General features: G+C 39.6%; 1 protein-coding gene and 1 pseudogene across 3 annotated transcripts in view; one reads left to right on the top strand and one right to left on the bottom strand.

The window, feature by feature from the left end:
• IGSF11 (immunoglobulin superfamily member 11) overlaps nucleotides 1-15,691 on the top strand; it is a 133,860-nt gene extending 118,169 nt beyond the window's left edge. The window contains exons 5-7 of one of the 3 annotated variants that reach the window (XM_045088411.1): nucleotides 10,456-10,578; nucleotides 11,484-11,550; nucleotides 13,325-15,691. In XM_045088411.1, coding sequence (XP_044944346.1) covers nucleotides 10,456-10,578; nucleotides 11,484-11,550; nucleotides 13,325-13,769 — 635 coding nt within the window. In that variant the 3' untranslated portion in view covers nucleotides 13,770-15,691. Of the gene's footprint in view, nucleotides 1-10,455; nucleotides 10,579-11,399; nucleotides 11,551-13,324 lie in introns of all 3 variants that reach the window. The other 2 variants (XM_004761390.3, XM_045088412.1) reach the window with 2 other exon arrangements.
• Nucleotides 1,180-2,801, bottom strand: LOC123394531 (annotated as a pseudogene).
• Nucleotides 15,692-27,669: the final 11,978 nt, after the last annotated feature.

Genomic DNA, 27,669 nt, shown 5'->3' with positions numbered 1-27,669 from the left:
ATGAGTTGCTGCAGTGTTGAATAAAGTGCTTAGGGTGAATCTCACCAAGAGGATGATCCTCTGAAAATGATGTAAGCATGTTGAACAAATGAACTTTGTGAATATGGGAGCTGGAGAGTATACCAGGCAGAAGGAACAGCCATCTGAAGGCCCTGAGGCCGGAATGTGCCTGGTGTTTGGGACGAACAGCAAAGAGGCCAGTGTGTTTGGAGTGGAGCAAGCGAGGCAGAGGAGAGAAAGGGAAAGTAAGAACTACCTAAAACTGGTCTTTAAAAAGCTGTCAAAAACAAACCGTTTTAACCCTGACGAGCCTCCCGGAATAATGCTGATGGCAAGCTTTAAGCAGCTTTAAGTGTTGAATGTTAATTGGGGAAAGGGGAGAAGAAGAAATTATTGGGTGGACCTACATTTAAATGAGTCTGTAAGTAAAACCTCTAGTTGAATGAATTTCCAGTTTAATGAATTTCAACAAAATAGACAAATCCTTTGCCTTGGTCTTAGTGTCTTAACTTTTATTTTAAAACTTGTGGCATCTGGGGCGCCTGGGTGGCTCAGTGGGTTAAGCCGCTGCCTTCGGCTCAGGTCATGATCTCAGGGTCCTGGGATCGAGTCCCACATCAGGCTCTCTGCTCAGCAGGGAGCCTGCTTCCTTCTCTCTCTCTCTCTCTGCCTGCCTCTCAGTGTACTTGTGATTTCTCTCTGTCAAATAAATAAATAAAATCTTAAAAAAAAATAAAAAATAAAAATAAAATATAAAAAAAAAACTTGTGGCATCTTGACTAAAGGAATTGAATTCTGGAATCAGAATATTGAATCAGGAATTGAATCCTGGAATCAGATGTCCAGTTACAGGTGCTCGGGTGGAGATACGGGCACCTGACGGATTCTGTGGGTGTAGGTGCAGACCACCATAATGAAGCAAATATCACAGTAAAGCAAGTCAAGTGAATTCTCTGGTTTCCCAGTGCCTGTAAAAGTTATGTTTGCACTAGACAGTAGTCTGTCAAGGGTGCAATAGCATCATGTCTGAAAAAACAGTGTATTTACCTTAATTTCAAAGTACTTTATTTCTAAAACATACCAACCATCATCTGCGCTTTCCATGAGTTACAGTCATTTTGCCTTGTGGAAGGTCCTGGCTCTCTCTCAATGGTGGTTGCAGGTTAGTGTGACTGGCCATTACTCACAATAAGACAGCAATGAACTTAGCCACATTGATTGACTCTTCCTTTCATGAATGTCTCTGTAACATGGGGTGCTTTTTGATAGGATTTTCCCACAGTAGAACTTCCTTCAAAATTGGAATCAGTCCTCTCAAACCCTGCCACTGTTTTATCATGTAAGTTTATGTCATATTCTGAATCCTTTGTCATTTTTTCAACAGTCTTCACAGCATCTTCACCAGGAGTAGATTCTATCTCAAGAAATCATTTTCTTTGCTGATCCATAGGAAGCAGCTGCTCATCCTTTAAGCATTCTATCATGAGATTGCCCCAATTCAGTCACCTCTACAGGCTCCATTTCTAATTCTAGTTCTCTTACTGTTTCTACCACATCTGCACTTACTTCCTCCACTGAGGTCTTGAACCCCTCAAGGTCGTCCTTGAGGGTTGGACCCAACTTCTTCTAAACTCCTCTTAAGCTATTTGACTTCTTCCTATGAATCATGAATGTTTTTAGTGGCATCTAGAATGGTAAGCCCTTTCCAGACTCAGGTCCATCAGAGGAATCACTACCTATGGCAATGGTAGCCTTAGGAAATGTGTTTCTTAAATAGTAAGACTTGAACATCAAAATTGCTCCTTAATCCATGGGAGGCAGGATAGATGTTGTATTAGCAGGCACAGAAACATTAACCATGTTGATCATCTCCTTCAGAGCTCTTGGATGACCAGATACATTGTCACTGAGCAGTGATATTTTGAAAGAAATCGTCCTTTATTCTGAGCAGTAGGTCCCAACAGTGAGCTTAAAAGACTCAGTAAACCATGTTGTAAACAGACATACTATCATCCAGGCTTTCTTCTTCCCTTTATAGGGCACAGGCATGGTAGAATGAGCATAATTCCTAAAGGTCCTAAGGTTTTCAGAATGGTAAATGAGTTTTGGTTTCAACTTAAAGTCATCAGCTGCCCTAGCCCCTAATGAAAGAGTCAGCTTGTCCTTTGAAGCTTTGAAGCTAGGCATTAACTTCTCTCTCATTATGAAAGTCCTAGATGGGCATCTGCTTCCAGGAGAAGACTATTTCGGTTACATTGAAAATCTGTTGTTTCGTGTGGTCACATGGGTTATCTGAGCTGGGTCTTCTGCAGAACCTCTGAAGCTTCTCCATGGGGACCTGCTGTTTCCTCTTCCACTTTCACTTTATGGAGACGGCTTCTTTCCTTAACCCTCATGAACCCATCTCTGCTGGCTTCCAAATTTTCTTCTGCAGCTTCCTCACCTCTCTCAGCCTTCCTAGAAATGAAGAGTTAGGGCTATGCTTTGGATTAGGCTTTGGCTTAAGGGGTTGTTGTTGCTTGTTTAATCTTCTCTCCAGAACACTGAAACTTTCTCAGTATCAGCAATAAAGCTGTTTCACTTTCTTGTCACTCCTGTGTTTGCTGGAGTAGCATTTATAATTTCCCCCAAGAGTTTTCCCTTTGTATTAACAACTTGGCCAACTATTTGGTGCAAGAGGCCTAACTTTTAACCAATCTCAGCTTTCAACATGCCTTTTTTGCTAAGTTCAATCATTTCTAGATTTTGATTTAAAGTAGAGATGTATGACTCTTGCTTTTACTTGAACACTTAGAAGTCATTGTAGGGTTATTAATTAGCCTGTCTCAGAGAAGAGGGAGACCTGGGGTGAGGGAGAGAGATGGGAGAATGGCCAGTCACTGGCGCAGTCAGCACACGCAAAACTTTTGTCCATTAAGTTTGCTGTCTTACAGGAGTACATTTTGTGGCACTCCCAAACAATTACAATAATAACATCAAAGATCACCATAACCTATATAACAATAATGGAAAAGTTTGAAATACCGTGAGAATTACCACAAGGTGACACAGAGATACAAAGTGAGCAGATGCTCTTGGAGAATGGTGCCAATAGACTTGTTCAAGGTTGCCACAAAATATTAATTTGTAAAAAGTGCAGTTATCTGTGAGGTACAATAAAACAAGGTATGGCTATATAGATGATGAGAAAATTGTTAATTGTATTGTTTAAATATTCTTTATCCTTACCAATATTTTATGTTTCAGTTATTATTTTATGAGAGAGATGTGTTTTAAAGTCACACAGTAGGATTGTGGATTTGTCACTTTGTCCCTGCAGTTATGCCAATTTTTTTTTTTATGTACTCTCAGTATGTGTCATTATCTGCTTATAAAGTGTTATATGATTTTCTATGCTTAATATGCATTTTTGCCTTATTTTAATTATTAAAATTCTTCAGCAGGTTTCTTTGGTTAGTTCTTGCTGGTATGTTTCTATTTTATGGTTCATTTACTTTCAGGTTTCCATGTCTTAAGTTTTAGTTTTGTTTTGCTTATAAGCAGCATGTGTTTGGACTTAATTTGGATTTCAGTCTACAGTCTGAGAGCCTTGTTCTTTGATTGGCTCCATTTACATTAATTGTGATACTAGATATAGCTCGAATAATTCCTACACTTGATCTTAGCCAAAAGGTTGAGAAGCGATTAGTTTGATTCATTTCTAGTATTTTATGTTTTTCATCTACCAGGCTTTTTCTTTTACCCATTCTCCATACTGTCTACTGATTATTTCAGTGTGGTTTTAAAAAATCATGCATTTTTCCCTCATTGTTCCTAACAAATCCTCTGTTGTCCTTATCCTTTCATAATTTAATATAATAAAGAGCGGAGATTAACTCTTTTGCTTGCTGCTTGCTTGAGAACTCTGCAGAACTTAGTATGGAAACTAGGATGGAGCAGGAGAGTGTCTCAAACATTACTGTAGTCCGACTCTGTCACGTTACCAGGGTGAAGCCTGAGGCCCAGAGAGGATACCAGGTTTGTCCAGGGTCTACATAGAAAGCACTCCCGTTCTTTTGCCACATTCTGACATAAAGAAGCAGGTCCCATGCAATGTTCAGTCCTCCCTCTTTAAAAATTAAATACCAGCAATTGTCAAACTATATAGATTTGTTGTCCATTCTTTGAATATATGTGTGCCTGTGTATACATAGGTACACACACAGACACAACCCTTATTTGTAACTACTTCAGGGTAGGGTGTTTGAGAGAGTAGAGAAATAGAAACATAGAGATGTTTCTTTATTCTAGAGCTCACAGTCTAATGGGGGAAACAGAGATAGATAATTTTAGTACTACTGAATATTGAATGCTATAAACATGTTTACTATTAACCTTTATTTTCCCCCAAAGAGTCTAGGAAGAACATTATAGGGAAAGAGTTTCCTGAACAGAAAAGGATCTTAAAGGATGAGTAGAAGTTTTACCAGGTAAAGGGGGCTATTATTAGTAGAGGGAGTCATGCGTGCAAAATCTTGCAAATGTAAAAGTTTGATGCTTTAAATAAGTGAGAAAATCTATGAAGCTGACAAAAAGATTCATGAGGGTTTGGTGAGGGAGGAATTTGGAAGGTTCAGGTCCAGATTGTGAAAGGCATTGTATAGCCTTCAGGGAGTTTGGACGTTGTCTTTGAGACTGTGGGTGTTCCCAGGCTATTTATAAAGCAAGAAAAGATATCCAGATCTGCATTTTAGAAACAGCTGAAGCAGTCAGGGTGTAAGATTGATAGCCTGGTCGTAGATGTGAGACTTGGATAATAGCTCCATCATGAAAGGAAGAGGGCTGGAACCAAGACCCTTGTGATGGGGATGGAGAAGGGGTGGGGAGTGGTGGGAGGTGGGATTCAGGAGAGACGGAAGACAAAAATCAACCAAAAAATCAGTCAAAAATTCTGACTCAGAAAAGAGTCAGAATTAACTCAGATTTCTGTCTTAGTTAGGCCCATTGAAGGAATACCAGCTGTATTAGCTCAGAGAAGGAATGCTTAGAGATTTGCTTAAGGAAGGTAGCGAGTGAGTGAGTGGTCCTCTGAGGGCCAGAGTAATGTTAACAGGTAACATTTCTTGAGCATTAAGTACTATTCTTCTTTGAGAATTAAAGCTTAACAGTCCACACAGAGACAGACTGAGTCAAAAGAATCCACTGATGACAAATTCAGAGCAAGAACACTCAGAGTCAACATTTCTGGGAACCTGGACAGAAGTGAGTAGGAGAGAAGCAGTCACGAGCTAATCAGTCTTGCTTGTAGCTGTTGCCATGTTGTGAGTGTGTAGTTGTGCCCCAGTCTGTTGCTAATGGTGAGTCACTCTTGCAAATAAATATTAATAAGTTTATATACCTAATATATTTCATACACATGCTGTGTGAGTGGTATTCTGGGAAATAACAAGTTTTAAAAGCAAGAGTCCTTAGCTTGGTAATTTTGATGTGTGATTCTATGTAATGTTGTTAGTACTGGGGTTCCAAATTTTTCGTTATTCAAATACTGCCCAGTAATGTTCATCATTTTTTTCCAGTGTTTGAATACTTGTTGTGGATTCCAATGCTTTGTAAATACTCAAATAGGAGAAATGCAAAGAGAAGGAGATGGGAATGTTGGTTTGGAAATACACTTGACATGAAATCAGAAATGAATTTAAAATCTGAATTGGCAATAGGAATATCTGTTTCAATGGTGAAGCCGAAGCTGAGCAAACAGACAAAATATTTTCATCATGAAATTAAAAAACAAAAAGCTAATAGGAATCAGTGTGTATCTTAATATGTGTCTCAAAGATACTTTAGATAGTTTCTTAATGGGAACAGATTCTTTCCCTGTGCGTTCTTCATCTATATCTTAATTCAACAAATATCAACACAAAAATGAAATAAAATTTTCAGTGTCTAGAAAATTTGGCATGAAAAAGATCAAGATTATTGGATAGTATACTTTGCTACATAGTGTTTTAAAATTTTCTTTTAGAACGACTATTTAAATATTAAGTATTTGTGATGTTATCTTTGAATTTTTAAATAGATTTTAATTTGACATGTATTTTGTGATATTGCTCTCCTTTTGACTAATTATCAAATGTATCGGGTTAAGATCATTTTTTATGCAGAATTGAAATATATAGTTTTGTAATAATAATTGGTTCAAATAAAAATAAACCATGTTTGCATTATTATTTTTTTCTTACAGGATACTTCTGGAACTTTTATTTGAGAAATGACTGACTGTTTATTATTATGGCCACTAATTATTCTGAAGTACATAAATCATATGAAAGTATAGAATAATTAATGACTGAGGAATTCCTGTCTTTCAACCTCAGATACTAAGTATTAATATCTGTTGGGGATTTGGAGACTTCCAACATTTTCCGAATTTCTTGACTGATTTTTCCTATGAGTCAGAAAATTATGGAAGTTTCCCAAGTGATGCTGGGATGGAATTCCTACAGGGAAGCTTTACCAGGCACTATACTGTGCCTGTTGCATGCATTACCTCATTTCATCCTCACAGCAACCTGCAATATGGAGGTTAGGTTGGTAGCTCTGTGTCACACGGAGGAAACCAGCTGGTCGGTGGTAGGGAAGATCCCTGTGTTTTCCAAACTGTGGTTCCACACAGTTGAACTTCACATATTCTTAAAAGAAAGAGGACCATAAGAACATTTGTTTTCTAACTTCAGTTCAACAAACTACTTCTGTACAAGAGCAGGCCAAGTGAAGTGACAGACTGAGTTGAAGAATTAGTCCTTTTTACTTGAGAAAGAGCCCTGTGCTTATGGCTGGAAGCAGCCCCCTACTTGCTGAGGGGCTCCTGTCTGCTTTTTGCTATGTCTACACAAACAGCACAGTTCTGCTTCTGGCTAATCCTCTTATCAATGTGCCTCCTTCCCCGCTTACATTCTGAGTTAGCTCTAGCATGCCCTGTCAGCCTGTCAGCCTCCGTTAGGAAGCACTGGTTCTATCAGTCTGCATGCTCTATCCCTGTTGATGGAGATAAGAGGAAGAACAGTGACTTCACCTTCTAAAAATAACCTTTTAAAGCAAGAGTCTTTATTTTACCTCTTTCTACATGCCGTAATGCTGCTTCATTCAGCTGTTAAAAGTCTCCCCGAAGATCTCTATGAAAATGTCCACAACATTACTGGTTTGGTATGAGCTGATCAAATTCCTAGAACTTCAGGGCTTAGGAAAACGGCAGCACAGTGTTTGGAATTGCAGAGCTAGTTGCCCAGAGATTATGGTTTTCTTGCCTGGTGACATCTGGTAATGTATCAAAGACGGAGTAGGACAGATGGCTTAGTTTAACAGCAGCAGTGTAACATTGCATGGTGAGGAAATACCCTGCAGATGCACCCTATAGAATATTGTGGTTTAAAAAACCAAGCATATGTATGGTGCCTATAAGCTTTGGATATGGAGAGACCTGATTTTACAGATTGTTACTGCCTCTGTACTTGTGTGATCCTGAACAAATTGTGTAGCTTCTCTGAACTTTTTCATCTTTGAAAAGTAAGGAATATAAAACCTAGGATTTTTTTTTTTATTTGAATTCCAGTATAGTTAACATCCAGTGTTATATTCATTTCAGGTGTACAAGACAGTGATTCCACAATTCCATGCATTACCCAGTGCTCACCATGTTAAGTGTGCTCTTTAATTCCCTTCACCTGTTTCACCCATCCCCCACCCACTTCCTGTCTGGTGACCCTCTGTTTGTTCTCCGTATAAAACCTAGGATTTTGACGATTAGATGATACAGATGTAAAACTCTTAGTACAGCACATATGCTACACAGCAGACACTGAAGAGTTTCCGAGGATGATGATGCAGTGATGAACAAGACAAACCCAGCCACCCTCCGCCCTTTGTTAGAGAGAGCAAGCAGGGGAAAGGCAGAGGGAAAGAATCTCAAGCAGACTCCTTGCTGAGCACAGAGCCTAACGTGGGGCTTGATCCCACCCTGAGCCAAAATCAAGAGTTGAAGGCTCAACTGACTGAGCCACCTAGGCACACCACCCCCACCCCCACTTCTTTTAGTGAGACAAGTAGGCAGGAAATGACATCAAATGGGGTTAAGTGCCTGCACAAGAGAACACATGGTGCTGAAGAGCACACAGGAGGGGCACTTCATGAAGGCCCGGGAGAGCAAGATGCAAACACAGGAGAAAGTGGTTTCCTCCCAGACTGGCCCGGCTCCTGAGTGCATTCACTGAAAGGCTCGCACACATTAGTAGCCCTCGGAGTTGTTTGTCAAGGAAAAGGAAATAATATAAAAGTGCAAACAAAGTAACTACCAAATATATTGACTTTGTCCAGTACAATTCAAATGTCTAAATTCTTTGAGCATCATGTTCTGAATAAGTAAGCTACCCTTCTAATATGGATTTGACCCTTTAAATGTTCCCACTGTGGGCACCTGGGTGACTCAGCCTGTTAAGCCCCTGCCTTAGGCTCAGGTCATGATCCCGGGGTCCTGGGATTGAGACCCACGTTGGGCTCCCTGCTCCATGGGAAGCCTGCTTCTCCTTCTTTCTCTGCCTCTCTTCCTTTCTCTGTCTCTCATGAATAAATCAGTAAAATCTTTAAAAAGAAAAAAAATGTTCAGATTAAAAAAACAAAAGCAAGGAAAAAAAATGTCCTTTCTTTAGCTTGTTTATTGAAGCTATTTCCAAAAGGTGCTCACTCTGTATTTCTTTCTTTCTTTCTTTCTTTTTTTTTTTTAAAGATTTTATTTGTTTATTTGACAGAGATCACAAGTAGACAGAAAGGCAGGCAGAGAGAGAGGGAAGCAGGCTCCCTGCAGAGCAGAGAGCCCGATGCGGGACCTGATCCCAGGACCCCGAGATCATGACCCAAGCCGAAGGCAGCGGCTTAACCCACTGAGCCACACAGGCACCCTGTGTTTATTTCTTAAATGACTTAACCAATAAATGCATGCAGTGCTGTGGTTAGGTTTGCTTTTGCTGACCCGTGTTCTCTGCTTCTGCCTTTGCTCTAGATAGAAATGAAGATTGCCAGCAGAAACAAGATAATGTTAGTTTCATGTAAAAATAGCCCAGGGTAGGGGGAGCTCCAGGTGTTGCCCTAGGAACACATGGACTTGGTGCCAGAAATGTGCCATCAGGACGTTTTCTACTTCTAAATTTGCAGCTATTCTGAGTGGTTGAAATGATTGGATGTGTTAAATTCTGCCTAAGGGAGGCAGGGAAGCCTAGAGCTTAGATGTAAGACATCCCCCCATCTAATTTCAATTTTGTGTGTCTAGTTGTATAACCATATTACTCAGAGCCGCAGTCTCCTTACCTGTTCAGTGAGATGAGTAATAATACCTCATAGTGTCATCGAAAGATTAAGATAATACTATAAAAGCTTAACCAATGCTTGGCACATAGTAATAGCAACTACTAATCTTAGTTTTTTTTATTATTACTGTAATCTGCATTTTATTTACAAGGAATACATAATCTATGCTAATGTTGATGAATTAATAAAATCTGAACAACTGAAACATTTCTGGATAATGTCAATGTGGGGGACTTGAACATGGCACTGCTCATCTCCTGCTGTGGGGAGTACCGTCGACAGCCAGCCCCAACTGCTCCCTCTAGACTCTGCCAACTGCTTTGCACCCAGACCAGGTTTCTCTGAGGCTGCCCTCAACCAGGGAATGGGCACAGTGGGCCTGCGAATGCAGTCTTCCAGGGGGTGGGACTCCTTTAACAGGTGACTTTAGCGCAGGGCCTTCCCTGCAGCCTGATGGAGACTTCCCTAACCTGAGGCCTCAATCAGAGATGCCCCCTGCCTGGCCCTCTTTCCTTGTCTCTCCCCTATACAGGGTCCAGACCTGCACTGCCCTTGGAGGCTCTCCCACCCTCGCCACCTTCCTCTCCATTTCCTGACCTGGTAGCTCTTCCACTGAACTTTTGGCTTATCTTGGTGTCAGCCTCATGGAGCATCTGGACTTACAGTTACAATAGTTGTTGGAAGTAACAACCAACAACCTTGAGCACAGCGTGGACGTTTTCTCCATCAAGTATAAAGTGAACATTAATGAGTTTAGTTTCATCTTGATGGCATCGCATTTCCTCAGAACTGAAGTGTGATGTTACTGATCATAACTTCTCTAGCACAGGCCTTAGCCACTGCTTCCTCAGGGGAGGGCTACTCACATATAGGACTTCAGACTAACGGCAGATTAGGTTGTAAGATTGCATGTAGGACAGCCCTCCCTCCATGTCTCTGGATCTTTAATGTGATGTGATTTTAGTGTTTTCATGAACCAAGAAAATCTCTTTGGCAAAGGCTATGGAGGGCTCTTCAGTGTTTATTTTTGTAGCTTCCTACTGATTTCTTCTTTTTTCTTTTTTCTTTTTTTTTTTTTTTTTCCCTTAACTCCTTACTTGATTATGATTTTTGTGACAGACCAGGTCCAGGGGACAGTCACCATTCGGAACATCAGTGCCCTGTCTTCAGGCCTGTACCAGTGCGTGGCTTCAAATGCCATCGGAACCAGCACCTGTCTGTTAGATCTCCAGGTTATTTCACGTAAGTATATAAAATTCTGACATTGACTCTGAGTCTGGAACACCAAAATCTTTGTTAAACCAGGGAATGAAGAGTTTCTCTTAATTTTTTTTAGGTTGTTTGAAGATTAAGTATAACATTTTCTTCGGTTTATTAGTTATTGAAATGTTTATAAATGTCTTAGTATATTTTTCAGCCTCAGCAATACGACATGTTTTTTATGACAGAATGTCTTTCTCCTCAGGATTAATAGAATCAAGTCAGTCGCTTGTCTTCAAGTGCTTGCCTAATCCTATTGACATTACAAAAACTTGTGATGATCTTATGGCCACGGCAAGACCTTCTATTATTTTCTCCTAATCCATTTATATCTGCTTAATTGCTAGGTGGCCAGGTCATAAATAAGCAGTGCAGAAATTTTCCCTTTATTTGAGAGTTCTGGGTTATTTGAATTCCGCTTACAAAAAGTAGTGACCCTTTTGGGTTGAGGTGGTTGTTATCGCACTGATCGCCAGGGTTCCTCTGGGCTGATCAGGCAGGTAAGCATCTTTGGCCTGTTCTGCTCTAAGTGTTGTTCTACTGACATGGTGAGTCCTGTAATGTTCATTCATTCAGCGAGTGCCTGTGAGCCTCCTGTGTGTGAGTCCCAGCCACTGAGGACACAGAAACTAACCGTGGTTTAATTTTATAAGGATGCAACACTTTGGGCAATTCTGTGCATTTTAAGAAGATTCTGTGGTAAACTTACATATTTATGAAGTTGCATGAGTGTATGCTATTTCTCTCTCTCTCTCTCTCTCTCTCTTTTTGTTCTTTAAATCTACCTTAAATATATTTTGCAGCCCAGCCCAGGAGCATTGGACTAATAGCTGGAGCCATTGGCACTGGTGCAGTTATTATCATTTTTTGCATTGCACTAATTTTAGGGGCATTCTTTTACTGGAGAAGCAAAAATAAAGAGGAGGAGGAAGAAGAAATTCCTAATGAAATAAGGTTTGTGTGTCAGAAAATTCATCCTATATGGCCAGTGTCTGTATTTCTATTAATTTTGGCAGCTAAGACTTCTTTGCTAATCCAATGGCTGTGATGGCCTAGACAGTTAAAGTGCCAAGTCATATTTTCTTGTATTTTATATCACTTTTACTCATTTACTGGATCATGAAAGAGGAAGAGGGTCCCATATGTGCCCAACTAGGAGGACACATGTGAAGAATTCCTTCACCTTCCATACTTCCAAGGTAGGTGGAGTTAAGATGGTTGCCACAGAAGAAAAGTTAGTTTAAGAAATGTGTTTGACATTGGCATTTATACCAGAAGCTAGAAGAAACACCCCAAGAGCATACCAGTTCCTGTGCACACAGGCCAAAGCCATATGGCTTGGTGTGAGAGACAGTTCAGTCAAGGATATGAACATCTTCAGACAACAATGTGAAAATCATCTTTATTTTATTTTTTTTTATTTTTTCATTATGTTCAGTTAGCTACTGTATAGTACATCGTTAGTTTTTGATGACGTGTTCAATTTCTAATTAGTTATACCTTTAACACCCAGTGCTTATCACAGCATGAAAATCATCTTTAAAGAAAAGTGACTCTTGGCATGTTATAAGGATAGGGGAGTTCATGCTCCCTCTCTATCCCTATCACATTGTACCACATAGTATCCTTGTTGAAAATGCTTTAATGAATCTAGTCTAGTTAGCGTGATCCACACAGCCCTTCAGGACTGACCTTCTCCTGCTTCCCTAGTCCTCTGTCACTACTTCCATGGTCACTGGTGTTCCATTCTGTTCTGTAGCCTCTCGTGCTTCAGGGTCTTTGCTCAAGCCTCCACCCTCTTCTGGCACCAAACTCCTTTCCTTTTTATCCATCTCTTTCATAAATTCCTTGATCTGATTCAAGACCAGTCCAGGTGTCACCTCCTCACAGAAGTTGACTCTAGTCCCTGTCCAGCCTTTCAGACTTGGAAATGTTCTTGCATTGATTGGCACTCTCATTTGGCCATAGGCTTCTGGATTATAGGAACTGTGTCTTTTTTTTACATGAAACATCTAGTATAGTAGAGTGCCTGGTACTCAATAACTGTTGAATGAATTAACATCTTAAGCTAAATTAGTGACTTATCTTAGCCTCTTGTAATTCTTTACACAACAAGCTCAGTGGCTCTCTTCAAGGTCTACTTTCCTATTTAAAGCAAAAAAAAATTATAAACGTGCATATATACATACCACACATATATATTCACACACCTTTTTTTTTTTTCAGGTATATTGGAAAGTATAGTCAGAGATTTGACATTACTTTTTGTATTCTTGGCTATTGAGAAGCTGAGGGAACATTTTTCTTGAGCATTGTCTCAATGAGAATGAGTGCCAGAGCTGAGGACACCAGGACACAAGGGCTGATGCGTTTGCTTTTTTTTTTTTTTTTTTTTTAAGATTTTTGTTTATTTATTTGACTGACAGAGATCACAAGCAGGCAGAGAGGCAGGCAGAGAGAGAGGAGGAAGCAGGCTCCCCACCAAGCAGAGAGCCCGATGCAGGGCTCGATTCCGGAACCCGGGATCATGACCTGAGCCATAGGCAGAGGCTTAACCCACTGAGCCACCCAGATGCCCCGTGTTTGCTTTTTTGATAGTATGTTCTGTCCTGAGGATTTGTATCTCACAGACACATGGCCTTAGCAGAAGATGAAAGATTCCTGGGCTGGAGGGTAGGGTGACATTCAAGTTAATCCTGACAACAATTTTATTTCTATTCCTTTTCAGAGAGGATGATCTTCCACCTAAATGTTCTTCTTCTGCCAAAGCATTTCACACCGAGATATCCTCCTCAGAGAACAACACATTGACCTCTTCCAATACGTACAACAGTCGATACTGGAGCAACAATCCAAAAGTTCCCAGGAACACGGAGTCATTCAACCACTTCAGTGACTTGCGCCAGTCTTTCTCTCTCCACTCAGGCAATGCCAACATCCCTTCCATCTACGCTAATGGGACCCACCTGGGCTCAGCTCCGCATAAGACTCTGGTAGTGACAGCCAACAGAGGGTCATCCCCGCAGGTCATGCCCAGGAGCAATGGCTCAGTCAGCAGGAAGCCTCGGCCTCAACACACACACTCGTACACTGTCAGCCAAGCAACACTAGAGCGAATTGGTGCTATCCCTGTCATGGTGCCAGCCCAGAGTCGGGCCGGCTCCCTGGTATAGTACCTGAGTGGATAGAGTGTTCAGAAAAGAATCAGTGGAGTACCCCATGCAGGGGGAGGGCGGGGTGAGCAAGTACTGGGAAAGAAGTGCTTTCCTTATAAGGATACTAGTAAAAAAGCACAAAGGAAAAGGCAATGCTGTCTGTTACGTGGCCAGTGAAATTTGTGAAATGAACTGGAATTTCTTCATCTTGAAGACTTGTTTCCCCACCACAGATGTCCCAGCATTCTATTCAAAAAACTGGTTCTCAGAGATGTGCCAAGCCAAGGAAAATGATACAAGAGCAGACTAGCACTTAAAACCCAAACTTCAGTCCAGATGGGCTTATTCTTTAATTCATGCCTAACTTAATAATTTTTCAAGAGACTCAAGTGCCAGGTGAAGCTTAAATAATGAAATTATTTAAAAATATAGGTATCTTTCAAAAAAATAATGAGCAACCCTGGGATCATCACGGTTCCCTCTGTATCTAGAGGGCTTAGTGGTATGAATGGTTCATATTGGTCCCAAGAGGGCTGGCTCTTGTATCCTAGAATCAAAACTTTTTTACGCAAACAAAATTTGGTAAGAAATGGGGGAAAACAAAAGAAACTTCTCTGAGAAGCCCCTTCCTATTTATTTATTTATGTCTTCCTAAACCATGAATTTCATATTTGGAATATTGCTATATGACAGATTCTTGCCTGTCTGCTTTTTTCTAGGGTCTGTTCTGGGTCCGTGACAATTACTGTTCATTACTTCCTGGAAAAATATTTTTTTAAAAGAAAACTCTTGTGGGGTTTTTTGTTTTTTGTTTTTTTAAAAAATACATGAGTGGCATAGGGCTAGGAAAGAAAAGACTGTTACTAACAGCGCATTCAGTGATTGTGTTTGTGGAGCCCTGTGGGAGGCCGGTGCCCAGATAGAAAGAGCTGGGGTGTGTGGGCCGAAGGGGAGCAGGAAGGCAGGTGTGAGGGACTGGAGCCTTCCTGGCAGCCTCCAGGCACGGCTGGGCTGGCCGGGGCTCCCTGCCTATCACACTAGGTTACCCTTAATGAGGGCAGCACCTGATGCCTTTTGCACTGAGAGAGATAACTTCCTCTTTGTTTGACATGTCCAGGTTAGTAGGTTTTTACAGGGAGGGCAGGAGTAGTTCTGTTGTTGTTTCCAAAATAATTCGTTTTGCAAAACAGATAAGAATAAGACAAAAGGGATGCCTTCAGGTATGCTCCTGGGAGGGTCTGCCCTATGTTTGTCACAGCTCAGGGTTGCAGTTTTGCCCAAATGCATTTTACACCACTGTAAAGAGACTCCTTCTGTGATTAATTACCTGGCTTGGCTGGCCTTGGAGTTCACCAGATAATTTACAAACTCCCCACTCTCGTGCTGTGTGGATCTGGGCATACTTGTATCGGGGACTATCTCGCCTTAATCACACTTTAAGCAGCACAGAAATGATTTCACCCCAGAATCGTTCTCTGAATTATTTATGAGGCCGACCTCGTGGTTCGATAAGAGCATCATTTTTTTTTTTTCCCAATGTTGTCTCTCACTCCCTCTTCGCACCATGCCTTTTGCCCTCTTTTCCTGCAAGCATAGTCGTCACAGGGAGTGGCTTCCTGATTCTCAGACCGTTTGAATATGTGGAAACCAGCAGCTGCTGCTTTTACTGTGTTCGGGGAGGGCTAAGCTCAGAACCTAACCATTGCAGCCATTTCGATATTGATGAAATGCTGAATTTATGTTAGCATTACTTATTTTTTCCATGTGATTGTTCTTGACTTTGTAAAAATTTAAATAAATGAATGTCTATACTTTTTATAAAGAGTGAAAATACCATGACAGAAAAGATACTATCAGATGTTGTTTAGAAAGCATTTATCTTGCATTTCTTTATTCTTTCTAATTATCTAAAATTCAATAAAAGTTTATTCATATAAAAACAAGTTGTCATTACTTATCATATATTAATGAATTTATGAGTTTATATTTTGTCTTCTTTTTAATGTTATAAGAGTTTTCCATTCTGTTAAATAGTATACATAATAATTTTAATGAGCAAATAGTACTCTGGAAATAACTTTATCTTCTTAGTAGAAATTTGAGTCCAGTTCTTATGTGTATGACTGAAGTTGTAATGACCCTTTCACACATTGAATGATTTTCCTCTTGCCGTGTCTGAAGTTCATGAGACCAGGTCCATGACTGCTTTTTTCCCACTTTGAATCCCTTACCTAGCACAGTGCCTAATACAGGTATTGAGTAGGTGAATGACTGATGACTTTTAAACTGAAGTTGCCAAGTTCCGGCAGGGGAAGTTATGATCACGATTGTAGCTCTTGGTATATACTGGATCATTCCTTTGTTTTAACTTTTCTTTTCTTTCTTTCTTTCTTTCTTTCTTTTTTTTTTTTTTTTTTTTTTTTTTTTTTTTTTTTTTTTTTTTTTTTTTTTTTTTTTGAGAGAGTGTGTGCGCACATAAGTGGGAGGGGTAGGGGTAGGAGAGGGAGAGAGAGAATCCCCACTCAGGGCTCAATTCCACAACCCTGAGATCATGACCTGAGCTGAAATCAAGTCAGACCCCTCATCAACTGAGCCATCCAGGTGTCCTGTTTTAACTTTTTTTTTTTTTTTTAAGATTTGTATTTATTTATTTGACAGACAGAGATCACAAGCAGGCAGAGAGAGAAGGAGGGGAAGCAGGCTCCCCGCCAAGCAGACAGCCCCATGTGAGGTCATGATCCCATCTGCAACTTGGCTGAAATAATTGTGTCAGGATGCTGGGATCATGACCTGAGCCAAAGGCAGAGGCCCCAACCCATGAGCCATCCAGGCGCCTCCAATTTTAACTTTTTATTTTGAGAACATGTATATATTTATATTCCATTATAAGAAATAATAGACTCCCATATACTCTTCATCTAGTTTTTCCAAATGGAAAATTTCCAAACATCTTGCAAAACTGTTATACAGTATCACCAATTGACATGGATACAGTCCATTAACCTTATTCATATTTCTACAGTTGTACATGTACTTGCTATGTGCAGGGCATGCATTTAGTTACATGCAACTTCGTCATGTTTGTAGATCAGTGTGACTACCACTATAGTCAGATACAGGATCCCTTGTCTTACCCTTTTAGAGTTACAGCTGCTTCCCTGCTCCCCAAGGTCCTAATCTCTAATTTGCTATCCATCTTTATAATTTTGTCCAAGAGTGGTACTTAAATGGAATCATGTAACATTTGTAGGTTGGCTTCTCGGAATATCTTTTTTGAGATCCATCCAAATTGTGGCATGTATCAATAGTTCATTCCTTTTTATTGCTGAATAGTCATCCGTGGTGCAGATGGACCAGTTTGTTTAAGCACTTACCCGTTGAAGGCTATGAGATTTGAGTTGTTTCCATTTTTGGCTATTAGAAATAAAACTGAGCATTTTTTTGTTTTGCAGGCTTTTATGTGAATGTAAGTTTTATTTCTCTGAGATAAATGCCCGAGGGACCATTTGCTCCATCCCTATTTGTTGAAAAGTCTATCCTTCCAGTGAACTTTTGTTGCATCTTTGAAAAAAAAACCATTTAGGCATATTTGTGTGGGTCTGAGTTCCTTAGCTGTTCCTCTGATCTTGGTATCTGTTCTTCCATCAATAATGTGGTGACCACTGTCCCTATTTAATAAGCTTTTTTTTTTTTAAATTAAAGATTTTATTTATTTGTTTGACAGAGAGAGAGGGAAAGAACAAGTAGATAGAGTGACAGACAGAAGCAGGATTCCTGTGGAGCAGGGAGCCTGATGTGGGACTCGATCCCAGGACCCTGGGATTATGACCTGAGTGGAAAATAGACCCTTAACTGACTGAGCCAGCCAGGCGTCCCCTTATTTAATAAGCTTTAACTGATCAAGTGGTTTCTTCCACTTTCTTCTTCTGTTTTGAAATAGTTTTAACTATTCCAGGTCTTAGTGGCTTTCCATATACATTTTAGAATAAAGTGGTTTGTGTCTGCGAAATACTGGGCTGCTTTAATAGAGATTGTGTTAAACCTATGGCCACCTTGGGAAGACCCGGCATCTTTACTATTTGAGTCTTCAGATCTATGAACATGGTATGTTTCTCCACTTCTTTAGACCTTTTTTGATTTATTTCCCGAGCATTTTGTAATTCTCAGGATACAGATCCTGTACATGTTTTGTTGGATTTATCACTAAGTATTTAATTTTCTTTGAAGCAATTATAAATGTAACTGTGCTTTAAATTTTATTTTCTATATATTTGTTTTCAGCAAACAGAAATGTGGTTGGATTTTTTTGTGTTGATTTTGTATTCTGCAACTTGGCTGAAATAATTTTTTCAGAGTCTGGTTATTTGTTTTGTGTTTTGTTTTCTTGATGATCCTTGGGATTTTCTCTGTACAGAATCACATCATCTGCAAATAGGGACAGTTTTATTTCTTTCTCTTCAATATGTGTGCCTTTTCTTTTTCATAAAGCTATGTTAAATACAAATGGTTAGTGTGATATGCTTTCCTTATTCCTAGTTGTAGGGGGAAAGCATTTGTTCTTTTACCATTAAGTATGGTGTTAGCTGTAAGTTTTTGTAGGTGCTTTTTATAAAATGAAGTTTTACACTAGTATTAGTTTGCTGGGAAGATATATCATTTATGGGTGTTAGATTTTGTCAAATGTTTCTCCATCAGTTGGTATAGTCATACTTTTTTTTTTGTTTTGTTTTTGCTTTAGTCTGTTGATAATATTGGGTTACACTGACTGATTTTCAAATGCTGAATCAATCTTGCATACATGGAATAAAATTGCATTTGGTCATGGTATATAATTTTTAAAAAACACTGCCAGATTTGATTTGCTAATATTTTGTTGAGGATTTTTGTATCTAATAGCCTAGAATTCTCTAGTAAAGTCATCTGTGGCTAGAGAATTCATTTTCAGCTTTTAAATTAACAATTTAATTTCTTTAATGGTTATAGGATTATTCAGGTTTTCTATTTCATCTTGATTGAGTTTTAATAGTTTCTGGGTTTGAGGAATTGATCCATCTGCTCCAGTGTGTCAGTATTTATGGACTAAAGTTATTTGTAATTTTTCCCTTATTATCTTTCTAATGGAAGCTGGACCTACACTGGTATCTGTTTCATTCTTGGTGTTGGTGATCTGTGTCTTACTTATTTTTATCAATCTTGCCTGAAGTTTGTCAATTGTAGAGATTTTTTTTGAAGAAATATTTTTTTGTTGTTGTTTTGTTTTTCTATTTTTCTGTTTTCAGTTTTATTAATTTCATCCTTCAGTTTGCTACGGATTTATCTTTCATTTTTCTAGTTTTTTTGAGGTGGGAGCAGATTTCAAATTGTTCCTCTTTTTTGATGTAAGGATTTAGGGCTGTAATTTCTCCCTCAGTTCTTTAGCTGCATCCACGTATTTTGAGCTTTTGCATTTTCATTGAGTGCTATGTGTTTTTATATTTCCTGTGAGAATTCCTCTTTACCCACAGGTTATTCAGAAATGTGTTAATTTCCAAGTTATTGGAAGTTTTCTAGTCATTTTTCTGTTAGTGATTTTTTAGGTTGAAGCTAGAAAAAATCTGTATTATTTAAGTTAAAAATATGTATTATTTTAATCCTTTTACATTTTTTGAAGTTTGCTTTATGGCCTATGACATGGTCTCTGTTGGTACATGTTCTATGGGCTCTTAAAAAATGTTTATTCTGCTTTTGTTGGATAGAATGTTCTGTATATAATTAGATCCTGTTGGATGATTGCGTTGGTCAGTTTTATATCGTTACTGATTTTCTATCTAGCAATCAGTTTCTGAAACTGAAGTGTTATAATCCCCAAGTGTAATTGTAGATTTATCTTTTTCTTCTTTCAGTTTATCGATTTTTGCTTTATGTATTTTGAGTGTCTCTTTTTGGTGCAGATGTATTTAGAATCATCATGCCTTCCTGATGGGATTGATTCTTTTATCATTATGTAATGTCCTTCTTTGTCTCTAGGAATTTTCTTTTCTGGGAAGTCTCTTTTATTGGCATTAATTTACCACCCTGCATTTCTAAGTTACTGTTTGCATAGGATATGTTTTTTCATCCTTTACAACAATGCCATCATATTTAAGCTTGTTGATGGGATATTGTTGGATCATATTTTTTTATCCAGTGTGCAGACATCCATCTTTTAATTATATTTAGACCATTTACATTTAAGGCAATTATTAATATGTTTAAGGCTAAAATTTATTTCATTTTTTGTTTTCTGTTTTTCCCCCCTTTTAAATGATTTGTTTCTCTTACCTTCTTATGGGTTACCTGAATAGTTTTTAGGATTCCTTCTTAATTTATTTAGAATGTTTTTTAATATATCACTTTGTATGTTTTTTAGTGTTCATTCTAAGTATTACAATAAGCATACAGAACATATAACAGTCTACTTATATTAACATTTTACCACTTTAAGTGAAGTGTGAAAACTTACTTCCATATATATCCCTTTTCTTTCACCCCCTTTAGATATCTTTTTCTTGATCACAATATGGTATATAATTTTTTTAATCAAAAAGATTTATAAAACTTATGATAAGGAGTGCATTATATGTACTCATATTTCTGCTTCTTTGTTCTTTCTTAGTTTCTGATGGTCCAGGATTCCTTCTTTGATCATTTTTTTCTCTGTTTGAAGAACTCCCTTTCGCCAATTTATCAGGGTAGGTCTGCTAGGAGTGAACTCTATTAGTTTTCTTCTGTCTGAGAATGTCTTTATTTCCCCTTCATTCCTCACTGGATGTAGTATTCATGGTTGACAGTTCCTTTCTTTCAGCACTTGACAAGTTTGGGAAGTGTTCCACCATTACTTCTTAAAACACCCTTTCAGCTTCCCTCTCTTTCTCATATCTTTCTGAGAGTCTGATGATGGATCTTTTTTATTGTCGTACAGGTTCCAGAGGCTCTCTTCATTTTTTCAGTCTATTTTCTCTCTGTTGTTCAGGGTAAATCGACTGATCTTTCCTCAGACTTACTAATTTCTATTCTCTGTTGTTTCCACTCTGCTTAGTGAGATCAACAAGATTTTTATTTCAGTTACTATATTTTTTAGTTTGGCAAGTTACATTTGATTCTTCTTAAAATTTAATCATTAATGATAATTTCACATCAAATCACATTAAAATATAATTTATAACCATAAAATTCAGCCATATGAAGTGTATAATTCAGTAGTTTTCAGTTTGTTTATAGAGTTGTTGCACAAACATCACTATAATTTTATTTTGTTTTATTTCTTAAAGATTTATTTATTTATTTATTTGTTTCTTTGACAGACAGGATCACAAGTAGGCAGAGAAGCAGCAGAGAGAGAGAAGGAAGCAGGCTCCCTGCTGAGCAGATAGCCTGATGTAGAGTTTGATCCCAGGATCCTAGGATCATGACCTGAGCCAAAGGTAGAGGCTTTAACCCATTGAGCCACCCAGGCGCCCCTATAATCTAATTTTAGAACATTTTCATCAGTCCCAAAGAAACCTGTACCCACTAACAGTCATTCCTTATTCTACGCCACCTTCAACTTCAGGCAACAACTGATTTACTTTCTATAGATTTGTCTACTCTGGAATTTCATGTAAATAGTATCATACAGTATAGGGGTGTGTGTGTGTGTGAGTGTGTGTGTGTGAGTGTGTGTTTTGTGACTGCCTTATTTTGCCTAGCATAATGTTTTCTTAGATTCATCCATGTTTTAGCTGTGCTATTGCTTTATTCCTGTTTCTTCACTGAGGTTTTCTAGCTTTCAGTTTCAAAAGGATTCATAATTGCTTATTGAAACATTTTTATTATAATTATCTTGTGAGATATTTTCAACATCCTATTCATATTAATACTGGCATCTATTGGTGGTCTTTTCTTATTCATGTGATTTTTTTTTTTTTAAGATTTTATTTCACAGACAAAAATCACAAGTAGGCAGAGAGGCAGGCAGAGAGAGGGGGGGGAAGTAGGCTCCTTGCTGAGCGAAGAGCTTGATGCGGGACTTGATCCCAGGACCCTGAAATCATGACCTCAGCCAAAGGCAGAGGCTTTAACACACTGAGCCACCCAGACGCCCCTGGAACCTCTTTTTTTTTTTTTTTTTTTTAAGATTTTATTTATTTATTTGACAGACAGAGATCACAAGTAGGCAGAGAGGCAGACAGAGAGAGAGAGGGAAGCAGGCTCCCTGCCGAGTAGAGAGCCTGATGTGGGGCTCGATCCCAGGACTCTGGGATCATGACCTGAGCTGAAGGCAGAGGCTTTAACCCACTGAGCCACCCAGGTGCTCCTGGAACCTCTTTTTAATGTTCATTTATTTTAGCCCTTATTCCCCTTGTTGAGGTGTAGCACATGATCCAGATGTGTATAAAAGTTTACTTTTCTGAGGGACACTATAGATAGCAAAAAGTGAAGTGTTTATGGTGTCTCTTTGCAGGTGGCTGGGGTAGAAGTATAGCTCCCTTTTGGCTCTGCTTACACCTTCTTGGTGAAAGTTGGGCACCAATCTGTACCATCTTCTTGCCTTCAAGTAGGAGGTATAAACTCAGCTGTTGGCTGGACCCTGCTGAGACCCAGAAGGGAAGAAAGAGGGTGTTTACTCACACCACTTGCTATGGGACAAGAGTAGAAACTCACCTCTATGCTGCCATCTGACGTAGATGGGAAGAAGGAAGGAAGATTTAGTGCCACATTATCCTGCGTCCCTGATGGGAGGGAGGATGGAGGCTTACCTCCCCACTGGACTTGTTGAGACCAGGGTAGGAGGAAAGTAGAGTGTCAGCTACCCTGCCTTGCACCACTTCTTTCCACCTTGTTGATATTGGATGTGAGTACAGGTTCAGCTCCCTGCACTGGGAGGGTACCACGGTCTCTTAAAATCCATCTTCTATTCCACTGTTCAGAGTGTCTGTGATTGTTGTGTTATGTCCAGGTTTTTAAAAAATAATTGCAAGAGGGAAAGCTATCTTATAATGGGACTACCCAATCTTTATTGGAACTAGAAATTCTGGAACATTATTTTAAAAAATAATCAGTTATATCTTATAGTACTCTACTATTCTGAGGATTCTTAGTTGTGTATTAAATAAAATTCTTATTCCTTCACTTAATTCACTCATTTCCTTCCACAAATGGTGTATTCTTTTTATCCTCAACTTACACAGCTTCTCTACATGAAAACTCTGCTCTAGGTCTGTTCACTTCCCTCAAACTAACTCTTTTTCTCTTTTTTTCTATACCTTCCACCTATCACTACCCAAATCTTTCTGTACCACAAGTCTAACCCAAATACTCTGTCCTAAATCCTCTTTTTCCATCTGGTGAGAAGTGGCTGCAGCTTCTCACAAGTGAGAGCATTTACTATATGTAAGGGAATTGTCACAGTCTGTATTATAGTCCTGTATTTGTGTACCTGATTGATCTCCTCCACTGGATCAAGTTATTCCACAATCATTTTTTTATCCTACACTATGTGCTAAGTATTGCTCTAGGTTTGGAGATAAAAACAGGAGAAAGCCACAATAGCTATTCTTAAGGAGCTCATATGACAGGAGTACAGACTTAAAAGTCAATTACTGCAATTAATGTCCTAAGTATACACAAGAATATTTGTATAAGTTTAGGTGGGACAATGTCTTCTATACCTTAGATGTGGTTACAACATCTCTGTGCCTCGTGCAGAGAAAGTGCTTGAGGGATGTGCTAAACTGATGAAATTGAAAATGGACAATTGTTCTCTTGATCTCAGTTATTAAAAGTAGCTATCAGTTATCAGAAAATTCCCAAAGCTATGATGGATCAGAGTTATTCATCCAAGGGGCAAATAACTGTACCAACTCCTTGGGATGGGTCCTTTGGAAAAGGTAGAGATCGTATAAGAAACGCAGGGATTTGGAAGAATCCCATGGTGAGTAGCTCCGAAGTGTTTTACATAAAAATAATAATTGTTACTTTTTGTGCTTACTAAATGTCAGCATTTTAAAAAACGCACTTAGCATTCATTCATTTTACCTTATCACAACCTTGTGTGGAAGAAACTACTTGTATTTTACATGTGCAGAAACTGAGGCTAGGTGTTGATAAGCAATTGGCCAAACTAGTATGTATTGGCCAATTGCTTTTCTCAGTAGGTATTCCTGTCAGAGTATCTGAATGTCTGAATCAGAGATCTGGGGTCTGGGTTGCTTGCTTTCTAAAACCCTCTTTTGGACAAGTTGTATAGCTTATGTTTAGCAAAATAAGTTTACAGAAAAATGTTGAGAAGATAAAGGCAATCTAGAGAAAAGATGACTCGTAAATTCTGTGCATATGTAGTTATTTATAGCTTTTCCTCACAGCTTCCTTGTGAATAAGGTATTATTTCCCTATTTTAGGTAAAGGCAGGGCACAAAATTCTGTCTGAATCATAAGACATTGACAATAGGGACAAAATTATTAGACAAAGCAATACATGGAAGTACCAGCTGTGTATGTAGCACTGTGGACTTGGATGATAGTTGATTACTTTTGGCAGGCTGGGTAACTACATTAGATAGTTGAGCCTAAAATATTTTACACTGAAGGCACATTTCCACAACATCCATCAGTTGCCTTCTTTCCCCCAAGTTCATCAGATTTACAGCAGTTTTGCATGTGGGGCTTTAAGTAAATTATAGGACCACGTGTATGTATTTGGATGAGCTGCAATTGCCATTATATTGGACAAGTCACAGAATTCCCAAAGGCTCAAATTCATCTACAAAATGGAGACAATGGTAGCTCTCTTTGAGGACTAAATGAACTAAGGCATATAGGGTGAGGAGCACAGGGTCTGGCCATAGTAAACACTCAATGTTAGCCATTATTAGTAGTTCAAAACTTAAATTTTTTGTTGACCAAGTCATTTATACGGACTCAGTATTCCAATTCTTTTTGCCAGAGGTAGTATTGGAGTGCTGCCCATGTCACATAGCACACTGAGACTCTTTTTCTTTAAGAGAAAGAAGAGTACCCTTATAATAATTGTAATAATTGTCTGCCCAAATAGTTCCTTGTTTCCTGCTTTCCCACACTTATTCCAAAATAGCATATCTATGTTCTGATTGCCATCAATTTAAATCACTTGAGGAAATTAAAACACTTACAGAGTGCCTGCTGTGTGTCAGACAGCATGCCAATCACTGTGTGTATCCTGTCTACCCTCACAACACACTTCCAAGTTAGTATTATGCTGATTTTATAGATGAGGAAACCAAGGCTTACAAAGTTTCAGTAATTAGCTCAAGGTCAAAGCTGGTGAGTTATAGAGAGAGCCAAGAGTATTGTCGTAGACTGCTCCTCCATTACGATAGCTAATATGAAAAGTCTTGGCACTGCCTCCAATTTGTTATGGCATAGAATTATTAATTCCTTCTAGTCATTCTTTGTCCAAGTGTGACTTTTTTTTTTTTTAAAGATTTTATTTATTTATTTGACAGAGAGAAATTACAAGTACACTGAGAGGCAGGCAGAGAGAGAGAGAGAAGGAAGCAGGCTCCCTGCTGAGCAGAGAGCCCGACGTGGGACTCGATCCCAGGACCCTGAGATCATGACCTGAGCCGAAGGCAGCGGCTTAACCCACTGAGCCACCCAGGCGCCCCAAGTGTGACTTTTTAAAAAAATTTTTTTAAAGATTTATTTATTTGACAGAGAACACAAGTAGGCAGAGAGGCAGGCAGAGAGAGAGAGAGAGAGAGAGAGAAGCAGGCTCTGCACTGAACAGAGAGCCCGATGCGGGGCTCGATCCCAAGACCCTGGGATCATGACCTGGGCCGAAGGCAGAGGCTTTAACCCGCGGAGCCACCCAGGTGCCCCCAAGTGTGATTTTTTAATTGATTGAAGAAAATTTCTATCTCTGACTTTGTAGACAATTAGGATAATTTTCTTCACACAGTCAAAGCTTTTAAGTCTCCCTTTTCTAATTCCTATACTTTAGGGAGTCTCACAGCCTTGTATTTTTTTCTCGTCAGTTTCCTAGGGCATTAGCAGTTTGCAGGAAGTCCAGTTTCCTCCCTACCCTTAGCCTGAGGCAGTCAGAGAGGTCTTGTGAGAGGAGGGTGAGGTGGGGGAAATTCTCTGAGGTGAGAAGCTCTGGCAGGAGCCAGCAATCCCCCAAGGCATGCAGGGACTGGAGGAAGCTGCTCACAGGCAGGACGCCTCGCATGACCCAGACACGGGTGTCGGTCCAGCTCCGCCCGCGGCTCCCTGATGACTGTAGGCAACTCATCCAGCCTCTCAGAGCCTCATTTTCTTCTCCTTTAAATGAAGATCCTAATTCCTACATCACAGCTCTGAGGATTCAGTGAGTGAATATGTGCACAATGGCACAGTTCCAGATAATTGATAGCTGCTGTTGTTTGACTTGATAAGCCTTTTATTTAAATTTTAAAAGGAGGGGAAACATTCCATTGGAGTCAACAGAAGGTCTGAGTCTCCTACCTACACAACCAGCTCATCCTCCTCCCTTTTCTTCACCCTTTTTCCCAGTCATCAAGAAGTAGGGGCTGTGTTGACCCCTCCAACATCACAGAGCCCCTCCTTTATGATGAGGTAAGAATAAGAGGTGATTTTCTGAGCCCCAGTCCTTTCAGTGCCACGCCCAGAGTTTAGCAGCTACTCAAGGACCACCACAAGTTTCCACCGGGGCTCTGAGCCCTGGATGGCCAGGTCTTTTGAACACTCAAGAGAAGCCAGAAATGCTGATTCACCTGTCTCCTTAATTGTGGATGTTGGTAACGAATTTTTTTTTTTAAGATTTTATTTATTTATTTGACAGAGATCACAAGTAGGCAGAGAGGCAGGCAGAGAGAGAGAGGAGGAAGCAGGCTCCCCGCTGAGCAGAGAGCCCGAGGCGGGGCTCGGTCCCAGGACCCTGAGATCATGACCCGAGCCGAAGGCAGAGGTTTAAGCCACTGAGCCACCCAGGTGCCCCGGTAATGAATTTTTTTTAAAAAGTTGAACCCTGTTCAAGTTAACTGTGGGCCTTTGTTGGCCAGTGGTCCAGAGCCTACGATCTCTGTTACAGGAGACCTATTTCTAGCAGCCCCGCGGGTTGATCAGTCTGGGGCTATCCTCTGCTGAAGTCTGAAAACGACATGCCAGCCACTCTTCTGTGCACTTTACCTCTATTAATTCATTTTCAGCCTCACAGCAATGTGGTGAGGCAGGTGTATTACTCTCTTATTTTACGGATGAGGAAACGAGGCACAAACAGCGAAGTAGTCCAAGGTTACATAGCAGCAGAGCTGGGACTGGGGTTCAAAATGGAGGCCACCTGGATCTTCACGGACATACAGTATTTTCCGATATTTGGGCTTCCACAAGAAGAACAGAAGCTGCATTACTGATCATTTTTAAAGGAAGAGGAAGAGTTGGCAGATTTGGATTAGTATACCCCTCTCCCCAATTTTTAGAAGGATCTGTGCTTAACATTTGGAAAGGAAGGGAGGAGGCTGGTCTGGCTTATGACTTCTTGGGCTAGGTTCTTCTGGAACAAATGGAGCTGAAAGCCCCCATTGTATCAACTCCCAGCCCATTCCTCCCCCTGCGGAAGAAGTCCTCAGCAAGTCTTAAACCCATGTAACTCCAGAAGCCTATTGAGGAAACTTCTGCATTAACAATGCATGGATTTGTAGCTGCACTTTATAAAAAGAACAACTTTAACAGAGACTTCTGCAGCACCCCCTTCCTTTTTTTTAAAGTGTAGTGTTTCTGGTTACTTGCAAAGCACTGAAGACAAATTAACTTGTCTATGGGTACAAGGAATCATCAGATGTGTTGCTGCTAGCACTTTTTTTTTTTCCATTGAGTATAAGGGTGAAAAGAATGTTATTTTTTGGGGAGCATTATCAAGAAAGAGAATTTCTTCTCAGTTGTT

The sequence above is a fragment of the Mustela putorius genome, unplaced genomic scaffold (assembly GCF_011764305.1).
Source record: "Mustela putorius furo isolate JIRA1106 unplaced genomic scaffold, ASM1176430v1.1 tig00003834_pilon_pilon_pilon, whole genome shotgun sequence".
NCBI classification, from domain to species: domain Eukaryota; kingdom Metazoa; phylum Chordata; class Mammalia; order Carnivora; family Mustelidae; genus Mustela; species Mustela putorius.
Note: the sequence above shows the minus strand (reverse complement) of the source record. Positions and strands in the feature narration are given on the sequence as shown.